Genomic DNA, 23,792 nt, shown 5'->3' on the forward strand with positions numbered 1-23,792 from the left:
GATGGCATACCAATCCCTCTCTCTTAATTTTGTCACTAAATAAAGTTTTTAGAGTGTTACCAGACGGAACCTTATTTCATATACACTTAAAATTTCTAAAATCCTTACATTTTTCTTCCTTTTTGTTGCAAACCCAGAGAAAGGAGTGACTCCCACAACCCAAAATGAAGAAAACCCAATGGCCATTTAGCAACACAAAGCTTTCAAGTCCAACTCCTCCAACCATATATGCTAGCCATTTTTACCACTTAGAAGTTAGCATGCAGTTCATTATTTGAAGAACAAAATGGAAATGCTAGTAGAAAAAAATGACAAAATCACAACCTAACACTTACCTCTGCAAATCGTCGTTTTACAAGATCCAAATGGGGATGCAGATAAAAAAAATTATCAGAGCAACGATAACGATTATCTTTCATCACATAAACGGTATTATCATCATATGAGAAAAAACCAACTCCACCACTCAATGGTTCTATCAGGGTACCTCAATACATTTTACAACTTTCATCACAAGAAGGGTGAATCGGGGAATGATCAGTAGAGAATCGAGGAGACTCAGAAGTTGCTGCCCTGGTGCAGCAACCGCTCAAGTGGAAATTCCCTCGGGTTTTTGGGGAAAGGTCTGCAGGGGAAGAAGAAGAAGTAGTTCGTGAAAAGTATAGACTTATCACTTTGGATCCATGGGATTGTTGGGTTTCCTCATAGAAATAACTGAGGGTTGCTCACTGCCCTATATTAACAAACACAACTCAAATGATCCGTGGCATCAGGAGCCCAGCAAAATAAAGGGAAGGAAAATACTGTAAGGCTCATTCATAAGGCTCACATCTCAGAGTTTAACCATGCAAACATGATAATGAAATCTAAACCTACCAATTGGATCCCATATTGGAGATTCTACTGTTCAAATGCACAATTGGACAATAAAATACACCAAGGAGATTAGTTGCTAGAATATTTCTTATTTTCCTCTATGAACAATCATCCAAATATGAAATCTGATGATTGAGACAATCCAATCATGAAAACTGCATACGAGACCACATAGTTGGGGGGATTACTGATTGCAAGAAGGGGGGGGGGGGAAGGAGAAGTAATAGATATATGAAAGCACTTTAACAATGAATAAAGGGGAATGGCTTCAAATAATTCATTCTATCCATACAATTTTTTGTGGACATAGAATCAAATCAAAATTAAGTCTAATAGCAACGGCATAAAATCATACAGAAGAACCAGAGACTTGTTCTTATTTGAATAGAGAAGGCTCTTCTTATTCATTCTAAAAAGAATTATATGTACAATACAGTTCCTGTAAACCTTTTACAAAAACTACAACAACTCAACCCCTTATTCAGAATATATTACAAAGAGATTAGCAGCATAGCTTTTAGCTTCCCCTTAACATCCAAATGCCGCATTAGAGCAGATAACAATCAGGATCAACTTGCAACAAGAAATCTTCAAGCGATACCTGACAAACTCACTTTTTCTCTATAATTCTTCTCTGAAGTGATCATAAAATAATTAGGAAGGCATCATAAAAACTGCCAGCTACCCATTGAACATTGTTCCGAGCAGCCAGGTGCCTCTTCAAAATAATCAAACCTGGCAGCCGCTGCTCTCCCAGCATCCCTAGAGAAATAATTGTTCAATAAAGTCAGCATGTATTATTTCAACGTTCCTACTGATGCAAACTTACTTGTCACTTATCATGGGTTAATCAAACGCATTTACAGAAACATATCATTGATAAGTAAGGAAATCCAACTTATCCAAAGACCAACTTTTGTACCAACTTCCTACCACACAATGAAGAATTTTTTGAGGAAATATAGGTAAAATTTTAGTGCATGTGTGTTCCTTTTTTCCTTTCTTTGGTGGAACTATTATATAATTTACCAATAAAAAAGACTACATGAAATATTCAAAATATAAAAAAATAAAAAAGGGAGAGGGTTTCCGAAGCCGCCAAAGGGGGGGCGTAATCGTTTTCGTCAATAGGGTGGTCCACATAGTCAGGGATGCAAGAGGGTGTGGGAAAGCATCCCCGCACTGATGGCGTGGGGATCTGATTTCCCTATAAAAAAAAAAACAAGGAACAAGGGGTAAACAAAAATATTAATAAAATAAAATATGCTATGACACTAGTATAACAACAATACATAATACTTTTGAATAACAAACACCACAATAATGAGAAGAATGAAGTGCATTACTCATTTACATCAAACATTAGTGCTGAGCCTAATACACTGGTTACACACACACACACACCAAAAAATAAAAAAGAGTCCCAGTGCATGAGGCTCCAGCGCACAACTTAACCGTTGCACCAAGGCTCACCCACTACTGTGGTTACACACTCAAAATAATTAAAGAGAAGACAGTCATCTGCGAAAACAAAAGGGGTGTACCCAGTGCACAGGCTCCCAACAGGGGTCTGGGGAGGGTCATATGTACGCAGCAACCTTCTTTGGTAATGGTTGATTTAGTGGGAGTAAAGCGGTATCAGCTGTTCTATTGATGGTAAGCCCCGAGATATCAAAAGAACCTTGAAAGCGATCTAGGTATTTAGTGATAAGTCTTCTTGCAACCATTGGCATCTGACCTCACAAATCTACTGGGCTTCTCTGCTTTGGTAATTCCTTAATACGAAACTCTATTTAATAATAATGTAGGCATGCACAGGTCAAGCACAAATTGTTACTTTGCCTTCTTCAAAACAGCCTAACATGCAAGAGAAGACTAAATACCGTGCAAAGTAATATCCTAGGAATGCAAAGAAGAGGTGAGAAGAATGACATGCACAATTAAGGAACACTAACACAACATGCAAAACTAGTCTTTGAAATAGCAAAACATGGGTGTATGACCACTACCTAAAGAGGTAGGATCACAACCCATTTGTATGCAATAGCAAAGTAAGGTGAATGAACACAAAAGGAGGAAGAGACAAGATAAAACAAAAGCAAGCACTAGAGGCTTACCTGATTGAGGAACCACGAAGAAGGAAGGTTGGAGGCTGCTCTTGACTCATGAGTCTCAATCAGATTCAAACACCCACCACTTAGGGTTTCAAGTTTCTCTCTCTTCAACCATACTTCAAAGACTCAAAAGTAGCCAAAGAGGGATCCCTCAAAACATGTGCATGCCTGCACTATTATTAAATAGAGTTACATATTAAGAAATTACCAATGCAGAGAAGCCCAGAAGATTGGTGAGGCCAGATGCCACTGGTTGCAAGAAGACTCCTCACCAAATACCCAGATCGCTTTCAAGGTTCTTCTGACATAGTGACATCTCAGGGCTGACCATCAATAGAACAGCTGCTACCACGTTAATCCCACTAAATCAACCATTACCAAAGAAGGTTGCTGTTGCAGAGTAGAGCTGTTCTTTTTCAAATGGCTTTGACGCATCACCATCCATCCCACATTTCATGCACTCTAACCAGAACCAAAGAAGCTTGCCACTGCAGAGTATAGCTGTTCTTCTTCAAATGGCTTCGACACATAACCATCCATCCCACATTTCACATATTCTTCCTGTGTTGCTTGAATCACATCAGCTGTCATAGCAAGTATTGGAGTGTGCCAGTGCACCACATTCTCTAACATCTCAATTGATGCAACCTGTGATCTAATCTGTTCATTGACCTTGTTCTCTATAGAGCGAACTTGTCTTGTGGCCTCAAACCTGCACAAATTATGGGGAGGAATAGTAAGAAAGAAACTTAAGTATAAAAGGAGGGGTTTAATTGCAACGACCCTAATGATAACCTATGTTCAGCAACCGATGTCATCCAATCTAACTGCATTTCCATGGACTATCCTTATTTTCTGATCGTCTTGGAAAGCGAACTAGGTTGGATGGTTAGGGTCATCCAATCAGGCCAACAGGCGCATCATTAGGATCGCAACATAGCTATCCTGGGTTTCCTCAATATTTGAAATTCAAAGAAATCAAAAACAAAAAGGCAGTTAATTACCCATCCATCTCTGGCATCTGGAGATCCATAAAGCAAGCATCAAACTTGTGAGGTGGCTGGAGCATCCCTACGGCATCCTTCCCGCTCTCAACACATGTGACAGTGGCTCCGTACTTCTTTAGTGCACCTGTGGCCACCCTGCGGTTAACAACATTGTCATCCACAACCAAAATTTGCTTTCCACTCAGTAAACTTCGAAGGCTTGATATATTCCCTCTCCCTCTATCCCGTTGCCTCCGGTCCCCTATGCCAAGGGCTTGCTGAAAATATGTGGTCATCATAGTTAAGCAAAGGGGTTTCTTAATTACACCATCAATAGTTGATTTGAACTGGTCAATCTCAGTGGAGCCTGAAGAAGCAAGGAGGAAAATCTTTACACAATCTCCAGGGTACCTCTCTCTCCCATTTTGTCTGAGTTCATTAATCAGACAAGGAAGCGTAAGACTTGTTTGCTTACTCCAAGCATCTTCGTCAACAAGAACCATGTCGAAATGTGTCATCAAACTGAGAAGAAGAAAATTAAGGAAATAATCACCCAATTAGGTTCCAAAGCTTTTAATAAATCCAAAGCAAAAGTTATTTTTTATTATTTTTATTCTGAGACTGGATACTCAATGTTTCCATCAACACTAGTAACAGAACTAGACTTTGACAAGCAATTCCATATCTTGGCTTCCTCTCCCCACCCCCCTCCCCTCCCCTCCCCTCCCCTGGTAAAGTAGCAAGCTGCTTAAACTTTTCCAAGAATTTCATTCTATTGTGCAAAACTAAAAGACTTGATAACCTACTACATTTTTTTAAAGTCAGTTTCAGGTCATCAGTTGGACCAAGTCTCGATCTCAAATAGCTTCGTAAAAAATTCATACCACTTCACCTTTTTCGTATGGCAAAAGTTTCTCTAAATGAGCATGTCTAAAGGGCTATCTCTTGGTGAGTACAGTGGCTCCACCATGAGGAGAGCAGATGTGGCCAGTTCAATCAATGGATAGATAGAGCATCCCTTGGAAGGTTTACATTTTAAATTTCGTAGCCAGTTCCAAATATATGACCCACCATTTAGTGGATTTGTGTCCCCATGTATTCTCAGCTGTCAAATCAGTTGAGGGTGTAGAATAGATACAGGACCATGTGAATTGTCCATCTGTGAAATCTAAAAGCCAAACTCAATGATATGATCCACTTGGATTGAACCTTACTGTATCATAAGTCATCCAAATCTTAATGAAAATTGACCTATTGACTGCCACATGGTGTAGTACTTTGTGGGCTGAAACTTATTACCATATAAAGGATGACGTGACATCTTGTCCACAAAATTTCAGCACAACTAAGCTGCCACATAGGGCGAGAGCACTTGTTAAGAGATACCTCTCTAGACGTGCACATTTAGAATAACTCTGACCTTCTTTTTTCTAATAAAAATGAAATGTGCCAAGCCTTAGATTTTCAAGGTTGCATGGGCATGACAGGTTCCTTGTCATTACTAGTTGGGAGTTTGGCCATTTGGGTCCTCCCTTGTGATCCTGGGAGACTATCTCATTCCAAAAGATTTGAGGTCAACCGATGGGATACCAGAACATCTGGTAAAAGCAGGCTATTCAAGAAAATCAGTTGCATGAAGGAGTGACTACACCTAACTTATGTTTGTTTTGTACTTTGTAGCTCCTGTGTTGAGTACTTGCTAGCCATGTATAATTCTTTATATTTTATCAGTAAATCATCTTAATTATCAATTAATCAGTTATTAGAAAGAGAAAATGTTTACCCTGCGTTGCAATTGTTTGATATGTAAGTACACGCCGTTTTCAGACTGGTGGTAATCTCCACCAATATTCCAAGTCTCCGGAGATGGTAACTTGTGACTTTGGCACTGATATTCCTCCCATCAACCACCAAAGCTTGCAATCCCTGGAACTCTGTGATTATAGATTTGCTCTGATACCACTTCATATCAAGAGTACTCAATTGTCTTTTTGCTAAAGCCGCCGTAAATGTGAAGGTACTGCCAATCCCAGGCTTACTCACTACTCCAATCTCACCATGCATCAGCTCTACCAAACACTTGCTAATGCTCAAGCCAATACCAGTCCCACCATATGTACGAGAAGTGGAACTATCAGCCTGCATAAAAGGCTGGAAGATGCGACTCTGTGCATCATAAGGTATTCCCACACCTGTATCCTCAACTGTGACTAGTAACCTCATGATATCACTAGCTTCTGTCCAGTTTACACAGCTTAGTGACCTGAAATTCTCCCAGCTTTTCCACCTGTCCACCACTGGATACCCACTCAATGTATTATAAGATGTGTCTTTTCCATTCTGAACCAACTCCATGTGTTGTTTCAGCACTTCATCCATGTCTTCTGGCCGGTCCCTCACTTCATCAGCTAGATGGACTGAGACAAGTATATGCCCTTGCTCTGTGAACTGCATTTTAAACATTTTTAAGAATTTAAGTGACAAGGGTAAAAAAACAAGCAAGCGACTAACGCAAATCGTGAAATAGGAAAAGATACATGGTTATCAAACTTTAAATAATGATAGCCATCTAACTGGATTGACCTCTCGTGTAGTGGTCAAACATGTGGGGACTAATCATATAGTGTCTTCCAATGTCCTGAGACCCTTTCATACTAGTAGACCTACTACCTGGCCTTCAAAATGGGCGGATAAACCCTGATTTTGGTCAAGTGGGAACAGACCATCAATCACATACAGTTGAACCATTGCACTCAGGTACGTTTATATCATGTATATATAAAACAAATATCTGAGCACTGGATAAACCATAACCTCACTTTAGATCCAAACTTATTTGCACCATCAACCACCTGACATAGCCAGTAGAACCAGTAACCTGGACCAGCCTCATTTATGGGTCTTTGAGTGCACTGGGATTCAGATTGGTGTTTTCAAACTCCTCATAGATGTATAATTATATAATAGAATAATACATAATACTACAGTAGACAGTAAAGACATGCACCATGATGTGATCCTTACTAGGTTAAGAAACAACATGAAGCATAAGATATAGAGAATCTTCCAGAAACTACATTCAACCAGAAAATATATATTAATAATAATAATAATAATAAAGGAAGGGGTTTGCTGCCATCCTGTGTGGCCCCCATGCTGGGACTGCATGCACGGGCATCCAAGGGGAGGGCCAGGGTGGTCATTTCACTGCCCCATGTGAGGGGGCACAGGGAGCGCTATCGGGCAGCATTCTTTTTCCCTAATAATAAATTTTGTAACTGTTACAAGGTAAACCACAACCAGTACCATCTTGAGATCAGCTTTTACAATAATTAAAAGATGATTACATTTCATAGTGCTATTCTTTCTGATAATTAGACATGTGACCCCGCATTTTTCTAATTACACCTGACTCTTATAGTTTTCAGCAAAATATACACATATAACCCAGCTCGGTCGGCTTTCCCCTGCCCCACAAAAAATGAGGACCTCAGTCAGTTGATCACCACTTTAAAGATAATTGACTTACAAAACCTTCTTAAACAGCAATTTTACCCCAGAACAGTGTCGGCACATATCGGTTTAACTATTAGCTAAACCAGAAAAAAAAAAAAAATTCATATAGACAATGTTTTAAGGACCACACGAGTGCGTTGGGATTATTGACCTATTTGGAGGACAATCCGTGTCAACCATCTAACTTGAGGGTCCTCAAGAATGATAGAATGGTCAACATAGCATCCACTCTTGACAATCATATGGTTCATTCCTATGGACCACCCGCATTTGAAAGTTGGACAGCCAACAATTATTCATTTATTTCAACACTTCAATAAAGGGTTGAAGTGCATGAGAGTCGAACCCTGACATTCTACAACTCAAATGAGTTGTTTACCACTGTGCCAGTTACTTTCCTGTTTTGAACTTTGACATAACTTAATATCTGATGTCTAAAATGACTCAAATGCATCAAAAAAGGAGACAAACATTGTTTGAACACAGAGCACTGTAATTTAGAAAGCCTGAAAGTTACAATAACACTGCCATGCCACACAAACTTATGTGTTTACTTCACATAATGAACTCTTAATATTGAAAGTCTGAAACCAGTCGAGGGTAAACTGTACATAACTACCTTTACCTGATGGTTAACTGACAACAAGGAGTACATGTGTATTATTAAAGAAAACAAGAAAAACTGCAGTTTACCTACCAAAATATAAGGCATACACATCTAATTGTCGGAGTTTTTTTTATTGGGGAAGGGGGTGTTCTAACTGCAAATTAAATGCAACCAACCTTAATTGAGTTTCCAACTAGATTTGTAATTATCTGTCGGAACCGTCCAGGATCCCCCATGACTATTTCAGGCACCCGACCAGAGATATAAACAGCAAACTTCACTCATCAAAAAAATACAAACAACCAAGTTTCTGTGAGAGACAATTAGAAGTATCTGAGAAAAAAGAAGGGGAGAAGATAAATTAGTTTCTACCTCAATGCCTTTTTTATGTGCTTTGCCACAGAAAAGTGACAACACATTATCAAGTATAGCATGTAGATCAAATGAGACAGCCTCAAGCTCAAGCCTGCCTGATTCTATCTTAGCCTGGTCAAGGACCTCGTTAATTAGGGATATTAGATCTTTCCCACTGGAATGAGCAGTCAGTGCATAATCCTGTTGAGTTTCATCAAGTTCTGTGTCCATCAACATCTGCAGCATACCTGAGATATGTATTCATTTTCTGTTAATAAGAAATCATGGCTTGTACAAAATACAAAAATAAATAAAATAACTCAAAATTCTAACGCACCCAATACACCATTCATTGGAGTCCTGATCTCATGGGAAACAGTTGCTAGGAACTACAAAAGAGAAGACGGCCTCAGTCTCTGAGGATCATGACAAAAGCAAACATAATGTATAGCAAGAAAGAAATTAAAGTGAAAACAAGTAGCATTGAACATAAAGATTTGGAGAAAGTATTAGTCTGTGGTTGAGTAAATCTGAATCTCTGAAAGCTAGTTTACCAAAAAGAAAAGAGAAAGATGTTGAAGCAAAAACATCATTTTCCTCCCTAATTAGGAAGTGCAGACTATAACAGAGACTTAAGTGACAGCAAAGTCAACTTAAAACAACAAGACAGAAGAGGAAACTCATCCTATTGAGAAGAAGAATAAGGAACCTGGGATTTTGCAACATCAGCAGCTTCAGCTTGAACTTTGAGCTTCATCATCTCATTATAATCATCCTCCACTTTTTCAATTCGGTTTATTGCTGCATAAAAGATATAGCCCACTAGCAATGTTATAACTAGCGCTCCTACCGATGATGTTATTGCCATCCAGGGCAGTGGAGGTTTCTCCTTGAATCTGTAATAAAAAAAATAAACAAGATCAATTTAGGCAATGCACCTGTCCTCCCAACATAGGACTCATATGTTCCTTAAAGCTCACCTGCAATGCATCTCATGTCTCCGTAATGGATCTCCGAAATCAACATTGCTAACATGCATCATCCCTACATTGATCACATTAGGACCATACATTTTTATGGGAGCAGTAACATTAGTTGTATCATATACATTGACAACAATTGTTTGTTTGCTGGCAAGCTGGTGGAGCAGCTTTTCCACTAATGATGGAACATCATAAGACGCACCCAAATACCTGTTTGAGAAGTAAATCCCAGTATAAAACTCCTATATTTCATCACCTTTACCAAAATTTGAAGTTCCTCTACAAGCATGAAGACTTCACTCTTAAGCTATTGATGACAATGTATAATGCTGAAACAACTTACCCCTCAGTTGCTTCAATGTGTTGCTCAGGTGTAGCAGTTGGGGGGAGGTCAGTGTTATACACAGCAAATGTGAGAACAACACCAAGGTGATTGGATTTCAATAGTTTGAAGGGAGAAGTCAAAACTCCTTTTCCAGAGGCCCTTGCTCGCAGGATGTTATCACGGTCTTCCTACACATCAGTCAGGGCTGCTATCAGAGACCTAGATCATAAATGGCTAGTGATAAATGGTTAAAGTTTCTTGCAGAACCATGCTTTAGTTTCTCGCTCCTCAAGTCTCAGCATCTTGAGAAATAGTTCTAATATAAAAGAATTTGCATATGATTGAAGCATAGACAATTAGTGTTCACATGTCGTTCAGAAGATGGTGTGTAAAATTGACCACATAATTTGACTATACCAAAAAATAAGAATCATATGAATGCCCATGTGAATATGAAAGGGATAGCACTATCAGTTGTTTATGTGCCAATTCTAATATATGAAACTATGCCTTTGAAAAGAAACTTCTAATATTTCCTTCTTAATGCTAGAAAGAAAGTATAGCAAGGCAATCATACTGGATGTCATTATATCATCACATCCCAGTAGGATTGCCTTGCTATATTTCCTAAAGGGTGTAAGCGCATGTAGCATAAATGAATCATAGTTGCATACCATGTTTTAGGAATGTATTGAAACCCCCTGTAATGTTGAACTGTTGAACCGTGACATTCTTTTCTACACAGATTTTCACATAAATAATAAAAGAAAGAGATCTTATGGTTCATCCTTCCAACCAAGAAGGGTCAATGAAAACTTCATATTTTGAAGGTAATTTTTTGTCAAAGATTGGATACCACATCACCAGTGGCAGGTCAAAAGGGTATTAAATTATGGTTTTACATCTCGGGGTAATATAATTAACTATGGCATGGTACACGGACACTTATCACACGAAGGAAAGGAAAAGTCATACTCACATACAGGATAGATTTGTTTCCTCCCAACCAAAATCCTACCTCCCTTCAATCATATTAATGTCACTGTCTAATCCAACTTCTTTTATGGGCTGTTGGCAATAGGTTAGAACCAACACAAAACAATGACATAAGGTAAGTGGCTATCAGTATGATTCGGCCAGTTTATGCAGTAGTAGATATTCCTAGGCGTGAGCCATCATATACTTGTGCCCCCAACCCTGGGTGCTTGCAGGTACTGGATATGGATTTCATATGATGTACCATCTGATTATGACCTTTACTACCTGCAAATGCAGAGAATACTCCACATCCCAGGATGCTAGCATAATTAAGGTCGATCACCATTAGATGTCTGAAGCCAAGAATGACTCAAACAGAAGATACTAGACCTTCCAACCAATTATGAGATTTCCTCCATTTCTTTTAATGATGTAGACACAGGTCTTTCAAACAACCATATAGATTGATAGAAAGACTGCTGAGAAAGACAGTTTTGACATTTTTTGTCTGGAAAATGTGTCAAGTCTGACCCGGAAAACGATGATTGCAATCTCCTGCACATAAATAATAACTAAATATGCTTTCAAGATCCTTTTTCTACATCTAGGGATGGCAAAAATCAACTCAACCAACCCACCAAATTAATGGGTGAGTCATGGATAGGTTTCAGGACCCATTAGAGTTCCCAATGGAACGTTGTTTGATCTCTCTTCTCACGACCTGCAAACCCTAAAAGTTTGTCTTCTCTGCTTTTTCTTCATTCTCAAATTAGAAAACTAGATTAGAAATAAAGAAGAGGAACTGTGGAAGTTATCTCAGCTTGGATGCTTAAGCTGGAGATAAATTCTCTTGCCTCCAGCACAATTCATGTCATCGATAATGGTGAACAGTGAAGCAGCAGAGGAGCTGTGGAAGTTGTAAGACACATTCAAAGAGCATGAACATAACAAACAGAATAAGAGGCAAAATGCCAAAGAGCTTGAGCAGTGTTCGAAATTTTGCAAAATACTACGGTTTCGACAAAGGTTGAAACGAAACGAGGTGTGATACCTGGGTCTTACCATGTTTCGGACGAAATTTCACAGTTCTAGTGAAAATTTGACAATGTTTCGAATTTCGGTGTCGTTTCGGTCATACCTTTGGTCTAAAATGCATAGTATTGATAGAAATTTCGCAGATTCAATGAAATTTTGACCATTTTTCAAGTTTCAATATCATTCACTTGTTTCAACTCCAAGGGAAACTTCCTAGAAAACCTCAGTTTTTCTTATTTTGTGTCAAATCACTCCCATATTCTGTATAATGAACACTATACAACATTTGATAATTATGAAATGATTTCTAGTTTTATGTTTATTCATTCCTAAGGCATACTTTAGTTGTTTTAAATGAAATATGTGTGTTCTAGTACTACATTTTGTGTATACAACATCATACAGCATACACTACCAACCTAGGGTCCAAAGACAACTACCATTTTGGATGGGTTTTTTTACAATCTAAGGGTCCCAATATGTCTAAAGGGCCTAAAATAGGGTTTCCTTTAAGTTTCAGGAACTAATTTGACCATATGGGCCTCGAAACCATCAATCAAAACTAGCAACCGAAGGAAGGTTTTGACCAAAATTTTGCGGTTTCGTGAAATATTTTGGTTTCTAGCCTGTTCAAAACCAGGCTCGAAACCGAAACCTTGACTTTGAGAAGGAGAAAGCTGAAACTGATCCTGAAGAGCAGAAGAAATCCATTTCAAAGGGCAAATCCAAATCCCTGTTTTGGAGGAGAATCACTTATCCATGTCAGAGAAGTTAATAGAGATCAGAACAGTGAGTTTAAGAGAAAAGGTTAGGGTCTAATACTTTGGCTCGATTTTTTATTACACTTCTGTCAATTCCTTTGTTTTTTCGCTTGGGTTTATATCTATGTCTACTTGCAGAAGAACCATATTAGATGGAACACTTTTCATTGCTAGATGAGATCATTTCTCCTTTCTGGTTCATTTTCACTCCCTCCCCCCTTTTGCGCACTGAAAAAATAAATATATAAGCTACTGTTGAATCTAGATAAAAGATGATGCAATTGAACAAACCACGTCAACAAATCATTGTGTTTTGTAACTTGTAGTATACTATACGCAATTTCATCACCATTCTATGGTTCTGATTTTTCTCTCTCTAATTACTTCTTCTGGTTGTGATTCTCTCCTTTGTTCTTTATCCTTTTTTGGGGTGAGAGTGCATTTGTTATATGCAAGAGATTGCAGAGCAGTGTTGGACATTTGGACTGGAGAATCAGATGTTGACTGCAGTCATCTGCTAAGAGATATCCTGTGATCAGCAGTTTCATCTTGAAATATCCCAAATAAATATAAATCTCTTCTTTAGATTCTCCATGATGAAAAGGCAACCTGCATGTGTAGACCTTTTCAGGTAATGAAATATTTTTGAATTGGATGAAGTTGAAGTGGGTCCAAACCAATCCACTCTGATTCACTTTGGGTTAATTTGATCAGGTCAGACATGGTCCAATAGGGTTGGGTCAGTTTGACCTCCCAACATGATCCAACTATGGGTTGAGTGGTAAAAAGTGATAACATGAGATTAGACTAGACTGTGGTATGTGGAAATATTATAATTTTATTAAAATGTGTATACTGTTCTGTAAATGGGTCAGATGGATGGGTTGGGTGCATTCTTTTAATGGGCCAGAGTCGCCCAAACCAGCCAATTGCCACACCTACCCACATCTACATGCTCTAGCTTTGAAATTACATTAAATTTACAAGAAAAATCAATGTAACTCAATATAAAAAAAATTTAAAAAAAACACTATACAAATAGAAGAATCACCATACAGAAAAGCAAACAAACCTTCCCAGACATCATATCTATAGAAATGATATGGGAGACTGTTTCTTGGGAGAAAATAACTGGTGCATATTCATCTTGAATGGGAGATGGGTCCAGCTTCTCAGGAATGTAATCTTCGACTGGAGATTGATCCACTATCTCCATTTTCTTTATCGTCCATCCATGTTGCTTCTCAAACTGCTCCCTTTCTGAATGCAGTACTTTCGAAGCATAGGCAACACCACTAGTGAGTGGCCTTTCAAAAGCTGTTCTCTCTGCATATTCGGCAAATGTTTTCTGTGGAAACAAGAAATTGTCATCAACTCATTATTGGCATTGCTGGGATATCCGATTTTGACTGACCTCCAATTATCCAACCTATTGAACGTTACATACACAGTTGCATCATAGGTCAGACAATTCTTCCATGTCGGACAAACAAGATTTCCAGCACTTTGAATCAAATGATTGAACCTAAATTTCTGTCCTCTGCTTCAGTAAAGAGTTTAAACATTTTGCTTTTTGGTGATACCAGAAAAGAATGTAATCAATAAAATTCAGATCAGGTTGATTTTGACCTCAAGAATTTCCTAAATGGGACCTCATAGGATGGTCATGCCAACTAGATGTTTCGACCTCTGAGCGACCAATTAGGCAGTATGATAACAAATCACTGTTCCAGCTCAACTAATATATAGAGATAGATACATCTAGGCAGCGGAAACTTTTTTTTTGGAGGGGGGGGTATCAAAACTGTAGGACTGTGTCATGTAGACATGTGGATGCATGAATGCTTGCAAGAGAGAGAGAGAGAGAGAGAGAGAAAACAAGATCCAGCCATTTCATCATAAAAAAAGCGACTTCTGAGTGCCTGTTACAAAGCTGAATCAAGGACAAAATAGACAACTTACCTGGGCAATAGCAGAAGGTTGCTTCCCATGATGAAAAGTCGAAACAAGAATGGCCAAGGCATGAACATGGTTCATGCTCACATTGAACTGATCTTGCAACATACGAGCTCGCTCATCACACATGTTGGCAAGCGTCTCTTTCCTCCTTAAAACAACATTCTTGCTCATGGACCAATATAACCAGATCGATAAGGCAATCCCACCCAAGAACAACATATATAGGAGCTTTCTCATCCACATTGCACTAACTTTAGAAGAACCCTGGGGGTGTGGTTGCTGCTTCTGCCACTGACACAGTTGAACCTGTGGCTGCAGCTGAACCTCTTTCAGCATTGGACTCCAGAATCTTCCACAAAAACCAGAGATCCTACAACCCGCAATTATTCCAACCATAACCCACCAACATATCTTCATCAAACAGATAATCAGTTTACTGCAATTTTCTTCACACTTCCAATGCACTTTCATTTGCAAGATGTCCTGATTAAAATCAAAACAGTCAATTTAACTCTCCTTTCAATCTTTATAATCAACTGGAGACCATAGATTGTTACCAAAAAAAGTTAAAACTTGCTCTTCTTCATATTCTCCATTAAGATAAGGAGAAAGGGAATCGCCCCCCCCCCCCCCCGAAAAAAATAAATAAATAAAAGTGCTGATTACTAGACATACAGGAGAATATGCGATTCACTAAAACCCCAGGACATTAAGAAATCTTCAGATCCAACTTCACAGTTACATGTGTCTATTCACATGCAAAGTATGTTTGACCTTTGATGAATGATTTTTTGTTGGAATATGTACTCCAGAATATCGTGGGGGTATTCTGGCCATTTTGGGGTAGTTTTTATGTTATTAAGCGTAAGTCAGCTATGTGGGTTTTAGTCCCACATCGCCTATTTTAGTCTCTTGTAACTTTCCCCTCTATGATAAATAGGGGCTTACCTATCAATTAAAATAAGCAATTATTCAAGTATTTTACAACTTCCATCTTCTCTTCTCTCTTTTCTTCTCTCTAGAGTGTTACTGGTTACAGGTCCTTGGTTTTCTACATGGTATCAGAGCTATTGTAACCAATACTAATTCTCTCCATAATAGCCGTTTTGAGAATCGTTTTAAGCGTTTGGTTTGAAGAAGGAAACCCTAGTTCATAAAAGAAGAACTAGGGTTTCGTATGATGAATCATGCATATTTGATTCAACGGTTTGCTAGTCGTGGTGTTTATTCTGCCGCATGGATTATCTGGTTTCTGCTATCGATTTTGGGGTTCTGAAATCGCTGAATATGAAAATATGTGTTCTCTTCCTTTTCTCCCCTCTGTTTTGGGTCATTGCCAGTGATTTCCGTTGTGCACAAGGTAGGAGGAATGCCTAGGAATCCCATCAGCATGATAGGCATTGTAACGGAGTTTCCCGATAGATTTCTCAAAGCGGTAGGGAAATCCGATCTGCGTGAAAGCGTGATGGACACATCGGTGAGCAACCAAGTCAGGAAGAGACGAACGGGATCTAGCGGCTGCGTAGGGCGATTTCCATGCCGGAGTAGCGTCGATGACACTGGACGTAGCCGACAGGGGAGGAGAGACTTTTTTCACAGATTTGGGAAAGAGAAAAAGCTCTAATCTTCAACGGAAAAGAAGCCGCTACTAGTGCCGCCTTGTCTCGGCACATACTCGCTCAATCATATTCCTCTATGATACTAGCAAGATCCTCATCTAAGGTAATTGACACCAAGGCGTCTAGATCTTCCGTCGGCAACTGACATCTTAGACTTACAGAGTATCCACACAACTCTCCAAGCTTCACCAATAGTTCTGCAAATGAGATGGAACGATCAACAGCAAGGACTTTGATCTCTCCTCCGACGTAAAGAAGCTTGCCGTCGGGATAACGGGGGAGAATCTTGCCGCCGTAACTACAGAGGAACTTCTTGTTGTTAGCTTTGACAGCGACGTCCATGGAACCTAGACGACTACCGACCACGCTTCTCTAGGGTTCTCGGGATCAAGAGCAGCTTTTCGAAGTCAACTAAAAGAGTTTACGAGGTAAAGTTCGAATATCAAAAGGAAAACCAAAACCAGAAAAAGAAGAATCTTGGAATCTTTGGTAAGTCCTACTTTATTGCCTAGTGTTGCTCCTCTGTCAACAAGTTTTACTCTTGGTTTCAGAAACCGTAAGGAAGAAAGACACAATTTTTTTGGTATTTACACTCAAGGCCAACCCTTTAAAAATGTACAAAAGTTGTTCTTTCCTGAAGTTATTTCTGATTTGCCCCTATATTCTCTGAAATTCCTACTCTGTTCTTCCCTCTTGAATTTAATGCCCATTATATCCTTGTTTTGTTACAATTTTCTTAATGGGTTTTTAAATCTACATTATTTACAAGATTGCCACTCTCCATAGCCATTATTTTACTTATTGCATCCCTTATTCAACTTTATGTTATTTGCAATTCTACCATTCCCTTATTTGACTACCCAATTGAAAATTTTGGTTATTTATGGAACTGCCATTTCTTTTTCATACATTCCCCTATTTGACTACCCAATTGACCCTTGAAAATTCTGGTTTATTACCAGTTTGCCCTTTGGTTTGGATTGTATTTAAAAGTGGACTTCCACCAAATTACAGCCATGCCATCTTTTTTTCCAACACCTTTCTCTTTCAATAATTCTAATTCCCTTCATATCCCATACCTTTGGTATTTACCCATAACACCTTTGGAAACTTCTGGTAACTTATAATTTTGCCATTCCTTCTTTTTTACTTACCCATAGCACCTTTGGAAAATTCTGGAATATTATGTTTTTGCCCTATTTCTTACATCATCTCTATTATGTCCAAGTGTACTACACGTGAAGGGGGGATTATGTACAATACACCTGCAGACATTGCAGAACGCAGAACTTGCAAGAATATTGGTGCAAAACATAGAAAATCAGTTTTCTCCACCATTGCTATTGGGTATCCTTTGTTATTGGGTTGATTTTGCCGTAAGGGGGAGATTGAAGTATTGAAATATTAAAGATATTTGGTTGTTGCCTATTTGAGGACTTTCGATTGGGTTGATACAGTTTTTTTTCTGCTGCCTGATTCAGTTTGTTTTCGCTATTTGCTGCTCTAGTTATTTCATTTCAAGATTCTATGTCATTGTGACAATCTGAGATTCATCACTGGATAGCTATTGAAGATCGTTGAAAGTTGCCTTTTTTGGAAGACATTCCAGTCCCGGTTTGTTGATCATGTCTGTCCAAGTTTTGAAGATCTATTTTTTAAATTCTTGAAGGTTTATTTGGGAGTTGTATTCATATGTCACACTAGATTCTGCTGCAACTTAGTTTTTTTTCCCATTTTGTTCAAGTTGGGCATTAGTACTTTGTATGCGCCAACTTGAGGGGGAGTGTTAGCATTATTATGGAGTTCTTTTTTCTTTAATTCAAGCTGGATTTTCTTTCTTTAATTATTTGTTAATCCAGCTTGAGGGGGAGTGTTGGAATATGTACTCCATAATACCGTGGGGGTATTCTGGTCATTTTGGAGTAGTTTTTATATTATTAAATGTAAGTCGGCTATGTGGGTTTTAGTCCCACATCGCCTATTTTAGTCTCTTGTAACTTTCCCCTCTATTATAAATAGAGGGGCTTACCTATCAATTAAAATAAGCAATTATTCAAGTATTTTACAACTTCCATCTTCTCTTCTCTCTTTTCTTCTCCCTAGAGTTACTGGTTACAGGTCCTAGGTTTTCTACATTTTTCTTTTATCTCGAAGAGATTATTTACAGATTTGAAAGGAATAAGCAGTATGTTGTTAGTCAAAATGTTGCACTTTCACTTGTGGATTTAATAATTGAAGTCAGCTGCTACACGAGCCATTCTTCACATACTCCCCCCCCCCTCTCCATCACCACCACCTTCTCTGTCTCTTGCACAAGCACACAGGGACTTAATTTTTCTCATTGACAAAAAGAGACTGTTATTTGATCCCTCCATGGCTAAAAATACATATAATAGACCATAACCTACATAAGTCATTTTGATCTTAGATAGTTAGATGTATAATCTGACCACATACACCTGTAACATCAAGAATTTTTTGTCTGTATGCAGAAGTGGTAGAGTCCATCCACTGAGCCTTTAAAAAAATAACATCAGCAGAAGAACACATGCAACAGAGGGTTTGGCTATAGGAAAGCAAATATGAAGCAATCATGGACAGCATTACTGTAAGACTTTGGTTTAATGTTGAGATTCAATTAGATTTTCCAAAAACACCACCAAGGAAAGAAAACTTGAAGAAGTTCGCATAAAGAAGCATTATAGCACATAATTATGCTAATGACTACAGACAAAATATGAGCACAGATGGTCTCCTTTTTGAACCTCTCATCCAGAAAAGAAGAATCCACCCAATATGTACTGTGTTGGTGCACAGAATCATTAGAAAACTTAATGCACAATGAGAAGGAAAAATTCCAACATAGAAATGGGAAAACCCAACTAAAATAAATAAGATGCATCTACAAGAGTTTAGGTTACCTTTCCACAAGCCCAACCAATAGGCGAAATAGAAGATTTGGCTTGCTCATATGAAATAACCAGTCCAGGTTCATTCCCCAAAGATGGTGGTTCAAGCTTCTTGGGAATGCACTCATCTCTAACTGCACATAGGTCCTTTGCTTCTACATTATCGATCACGCATCCACACAGCTGTTCAACCCTCTCATTCTCTGAACATACTTTCAGAGTATACGCAATACTATTGCTTAGTGGCAAATCATAACTCTGTTCTCCCATACATTTGAAGGGTGGTTTCAGTGAGGAAGAGCACTGCTGGGAGTCAACATAGGTGACAAAGGGACAAACATGTGAGGTTTAACCTACCCAAAGCATTCATTTTGACCTTACTCATACTTATTACTATACACAGATTCAGAAATGGAAACCTTAAATACTTCCCTATCATTTTTCCTTTTTTAGGTTAAGTTCTTTTCAGGTTGAGTTTAACTGTTAACACTTGACTTCAAGAGGTTGTCACAAAACGCTTCATACTACTGGCTGCAGGTATAGCCGTATAGGATTAACCTTACAGTTACATATGCATCCAGATCAGTGCATTGGCATACGATTAACCTTAAGCAGTCAATCATATGAGGGAAAAAGCATCTGTAGGTGTATTTAGCAAAACACCCCTCACATACTTTCTCTTTCTGTTAATGGCACAGTAGGGGGTCATTTTATGTACTAGATATTTCCTCATTTTTTTAAATTTGGCTTATCTAAAGTCCACTGCCCTATTCTGAAAGGGAAAACAGTTTTATAAACATAATAAATAAATAAATAACTCCCAAACCAGACTTGGCCTAGAGGCCCTAGACAAATGACTATGCAAGTATGGAACATGCAAAGAAATGCCATATACTCAGCATCCTTCATATCAGTTTCAAGAAGAAGAGTAACAATCATAATACGAGTGGATTGGTTTGTTATTCCCACGAATCATGAAGATTCCTTTTGTGGACACAAACTAAGATGAGTAGATGACAAGAGAGTCAATAATTCTATAGTACAAAGGATCCACATTTGGTGGAGACCTTTAGATGATTTAGATGGTTTTAGTGTATCAGTATTTCATTTACTCTCCTTTTTCCGTACACAAACACAGACGGGGAGGGAGAAGTACCTAGCCAATTGATGACAGCTTCAAGACCTACATAACTTTCATGTCAGAAATTTAAAATAACTCAGACTTAATGATCTACAATTCTCACAAATCAGCTATGATTAGGCTTTGCAATGGACATGTGAAATGGGGTCAACCTCCACTTTTTTACCCCCTGTTGATTTGAGTAAAGAGTTAAGTACAAGTTAACCGGGGTCTGCTCTGCTATGTTCTCCTATTCTCAGAGACAAAAAGCCCCAGGCTAGCTACATACAACTGCTTCCATGGGAAGGAATCAAAATTAATTTCGAGGTTAAGTTGTGTAACAACTTCTATTCCTTTTATCTTCTTTATTAACACCCCGTGAACCAGGATGGTCAGGTTGAGACTCAATTGGATCATCTCCACACTCCACAGTGATCCCAATTCACACAAATCCCGACCAAATTCCCTTCCTATCCACATGGGAAATAACCACGAGGAAAAACTCAGGGGAAATAATACCATGAGGAAAAAGCTCTCTTTTACCAAATACAAATCCTTCTTGGTTGTAGTAGAATCCTAGTACATGACTATTGCAATACTAGGAAAATGAAAATGCTGTTCAAATTTCCAGGCTCTCCATCCAGGAGTCATATAAAAGAAGGAACTTGGCCTGCTTGCTTAGTTCATGGCATCAGTGAGCAAGGACAATACGCTCCTGGGTTTGAAACCCATCTTTCACCCACTAACCTGACAGCTAGCTAGTCAACCATCTCCCCAATCAGAAGTGGAGCAAATGGTTTTCATTTGGGGGGGGGGGGGGGGAGGAGGAGCTTTTCCTACTCTCCACCATACTTCATACTTCATCATAGCTTTCTTTTCCCATTACTAATGCTAAATCAAAGAATTTCTTGAGTAACAATCATGCATAAAACAAGAGATGTTTGGACTTTTAATGAGGCAGCTAGCCTGATTTTAACCATATGGAGGATTCAAAAGGCCAATTCAATAATTCAATGGATAGCTTACCTTTTGGATTTGCCACTGGGTAAATGGCCACCATATGTTTGACTTTTCTGTTGCATTTTCAGTCTTCTAAATTTTTTTCAAAAACATCAACTTTTTTCCATGATCTTCTTGATTTGCCATGTGGCGAACTCTATTTAGGCCAAAACTTTGACACGAATATAAGAAGTCAAAGCCCCATGTTTAGGATCATGATTAATAGACCCAAGGCACATATCACGGCCATAGCCCTCAAGCAAAAATCATTTGTGCGAATATTTTTTTAAAGGGAAGTCGATAAATAGAGTGAGAACTCACACTATGATCATAGATGGTGTGAAATTGAAGTAAAAATTTTGATCCAATAATCTTCAATAAAGGTATGCTATCCTTGAAGGGGTATAATCTATCCCATAATCTTCTGCAACTATGGTTCCAAAGTAATGGCTTTCGGTCAGGCCTTACGGTCTCCATTGGAAACCTGGGTTAAGGGACAATTACTCGCGGCACGTCCCACTTTTGTTGGGTCCTGAGAGGGGTGGATTGTGTTGGTCCTAACAATCAACATCTTTACACGAGGCAGCCGCCCTCAGATTCAAACCAACATTTCACACAAGAAACCCCAGATTTTACCATCACACCAAGTGACAGCCCCTATATACATATATCACATATTATATATTTATGAGTGATGTGGCAATTATGACTGTTGTATATCTAGGAAATGGTCTAGATTAGCCGCATGTCAAACTTCAGTCTCAAATTCAATCACTTACCCTACCATGTATGTTCATGCACCCTCTTGATGGTCCTAGATTTTTCAATGCTTTATTTTGCAGCTTAGCCAACTCATATCAGGCTGAAACTTGACATGTGAGCAGGGAACTTAGAGTTTAATTGTCCATAAGATTTCAGCTCCATCTGAGCAGCCACATGGCAGAACTAGGCCCACACCGAGCAATTTTGCTTGTGGTTTGTCAACCACAAACCACTCACATTTCCCTTGGGTCCTCCAATGTACCCACTCCCCACCCGTGCCTAGAAAAAATAATAAAAAGAGGATGGAAGATCTTAATTATATCATATATTTAAGACATATTTTGCCCTTGGGTCCTCCAATGTACTCACCCCCTCCCCAATGTACCCACCCCCGCACCTAGAAAAAACAAGAATAAATAGAGGATTGAAGAACTTAAAGTTGCTTATATCTCTTAGCCTAGAGTATGTTTCTTATGTGATCTTCCCTGACTTACTATTCATTCATAACCATAATTTTTTAATGGCATTTATGTTAAAATGTTATAATAACCGATATTTTTTTTCTCAATTTAATGCCCTCATGTCATATTATATAGTTTGACAAAATATAATAATTTTTCTCTTCCAGAACCCCGGCATCAGAGCACTTTCTAAAGAAAAAAAAACAAAACAAAATGGGATCGGAGCATGGGGGAGTAAGACACTGGATTTCCACTGCAATTTCATGAAATGGGATTGTCAAAAAAATAAAAAGAAAAAAGAAAATAAATCTTGTGAACAAACTAGTAGTGAAGAGACTCGATCCAGAGTTTCGTATCGCCCAGGAAGAATTACAATGGGAAAGGCAAAACCAGAAGTGAAAACCCAACAATATGGCAACGCAAAATGTAACTTGTAAGGTTTTCCCTTCCAAAAAGGGAAAACGACTCAACATAAATACAGAAATAATGAGTTAGTTTTGTCATGATTATCATCAGTTAATCCATTCCTTCAAATTCTCTCCCACCACCCATCTTGCAATAGTCTCGAAACACAGAGTTTTGGAGCATTTTGCAGCTTAATTCAGTTCATATGTACGGATTTTCAGATTTAGACGAAGTTCAGTAAAAGGGAATATACAAAGAAAATGAATGCGGGAAAACCGCCATTATCTATCATTTGTTGTATTCTTTTACTCTTATAAATAATAAGAAGAAGCATAAAATAGTCATTAATCGACAGCTGCAGGTCCTCGAGCTACGAAGCAAACCCAGACCATTACAGAGCAAGAAAGAACAAAAACAAGGAAAAGAACATAAAAAGTCAGTACCTGATCAGACTTGGAGAATAGAGAGGCCGAAGCTTGAAGCTGATTCTTGCTGACATTGAATTGCTCTCTCAATATTCGAGCTTGTTCTTCCCACAAGCCTGAAATTTTCTCTTTCCTACTTGAGCCGGCATCATCTCTCTTTTCAGACAAAACCCATATAGACACAATAATAATACCAAAAACCCAGAAAAACAGAAGCAGTGGCTTCATCCACCACTTCCAACCACCAGTAGAGCCTCTCACCTTCTTCGGTTTTGCATTGGGTGGCAATCTGCCGTTAAATCCAGAGAGCTTGCAATTCAAAGCCATCTAGTGAAAACCCACCGACATATTTTCACGAAAATCTTCGGAAGTTTGAGTGAAACCCCAGTAATTGCCAAAAAGCTCATCGAAACCCAAGAAGTAAAAGATTGCATAAAACAACTGAATCATTCAGCAGCCCAGAAGAAAATATTTCATCAGATTTGAGAGTACAAAGTTTCAGGCTTTCCTTGAGGTTTCTTGTGAACTCCTCACTCTCTATCTCGCATTAAAAAGAAAATTCACAAAAAACGACACCTGCTTCTAGCATTGATAAAGC

At 38.6% G+C, this 23,792-nt stretch overlaps 1 protein-coding gene across 1 annotated transcript; it reads right to left on the reverse strand.

The window, feature by feature from the left end:
• Window positions 1-1,252: 1,252 nt before the first annotated feature.
• LOC122640482 (histidine kinase 2) lies at window positions 1,253-23,604 on the reverse strand. Its single transcript, XM_043833697.1, has 15 exons — window positions 23,456-23,604; window positions 23,213-23,350; window positions 19,035-19,328; window positions 14,498-14,977; window positions 13,608-13,883; window positions 9,780-9,949; window positions 9,434-9,646; window positions 9,163-9,349; window positions 8,791-8,842; window positions 8,472-8,701; window positions 8,276-8,374; window positions 5,760-6,424; window positions 3,995-4,498; window positions 3,199-3,702; window positions 1,253-1,638 (listed from the first exon to the last, which is right to left on the reverse strand). The coding sequence occupies exons 1-14, from the start codon at window positions 23,519-23,521 to the stop codon at window positions 3,453-3,455; spliced, it is 3,624 nt and encodes a 1,207-aa protein (XP_043689632.1). The 5' UTR covers window positions 23,522-23,604; the 3' UTR covers window positions 1,253-1,638; window positions 3,199-3,452.
• Window positions 23,605-23,792: the final 188 nt, after the last annotated feature.

This window comes from Telopea speciosissima, chromosome 9 (assembly GCF_018873765.1).
Source record: "Telopea speciosissima isolate NSW1024214 ecotype Mountain lineage chromosome 9, Tspe_v1, whole genome shotgun sequence".
In the NCBI taxonomy this organism is placed as follows: Eukaryota; Viridiplantae; Streptophyta; class Magnoliopsida; order Proteales; family Proteaceae; genus Telopea; species Telopea speciosissima.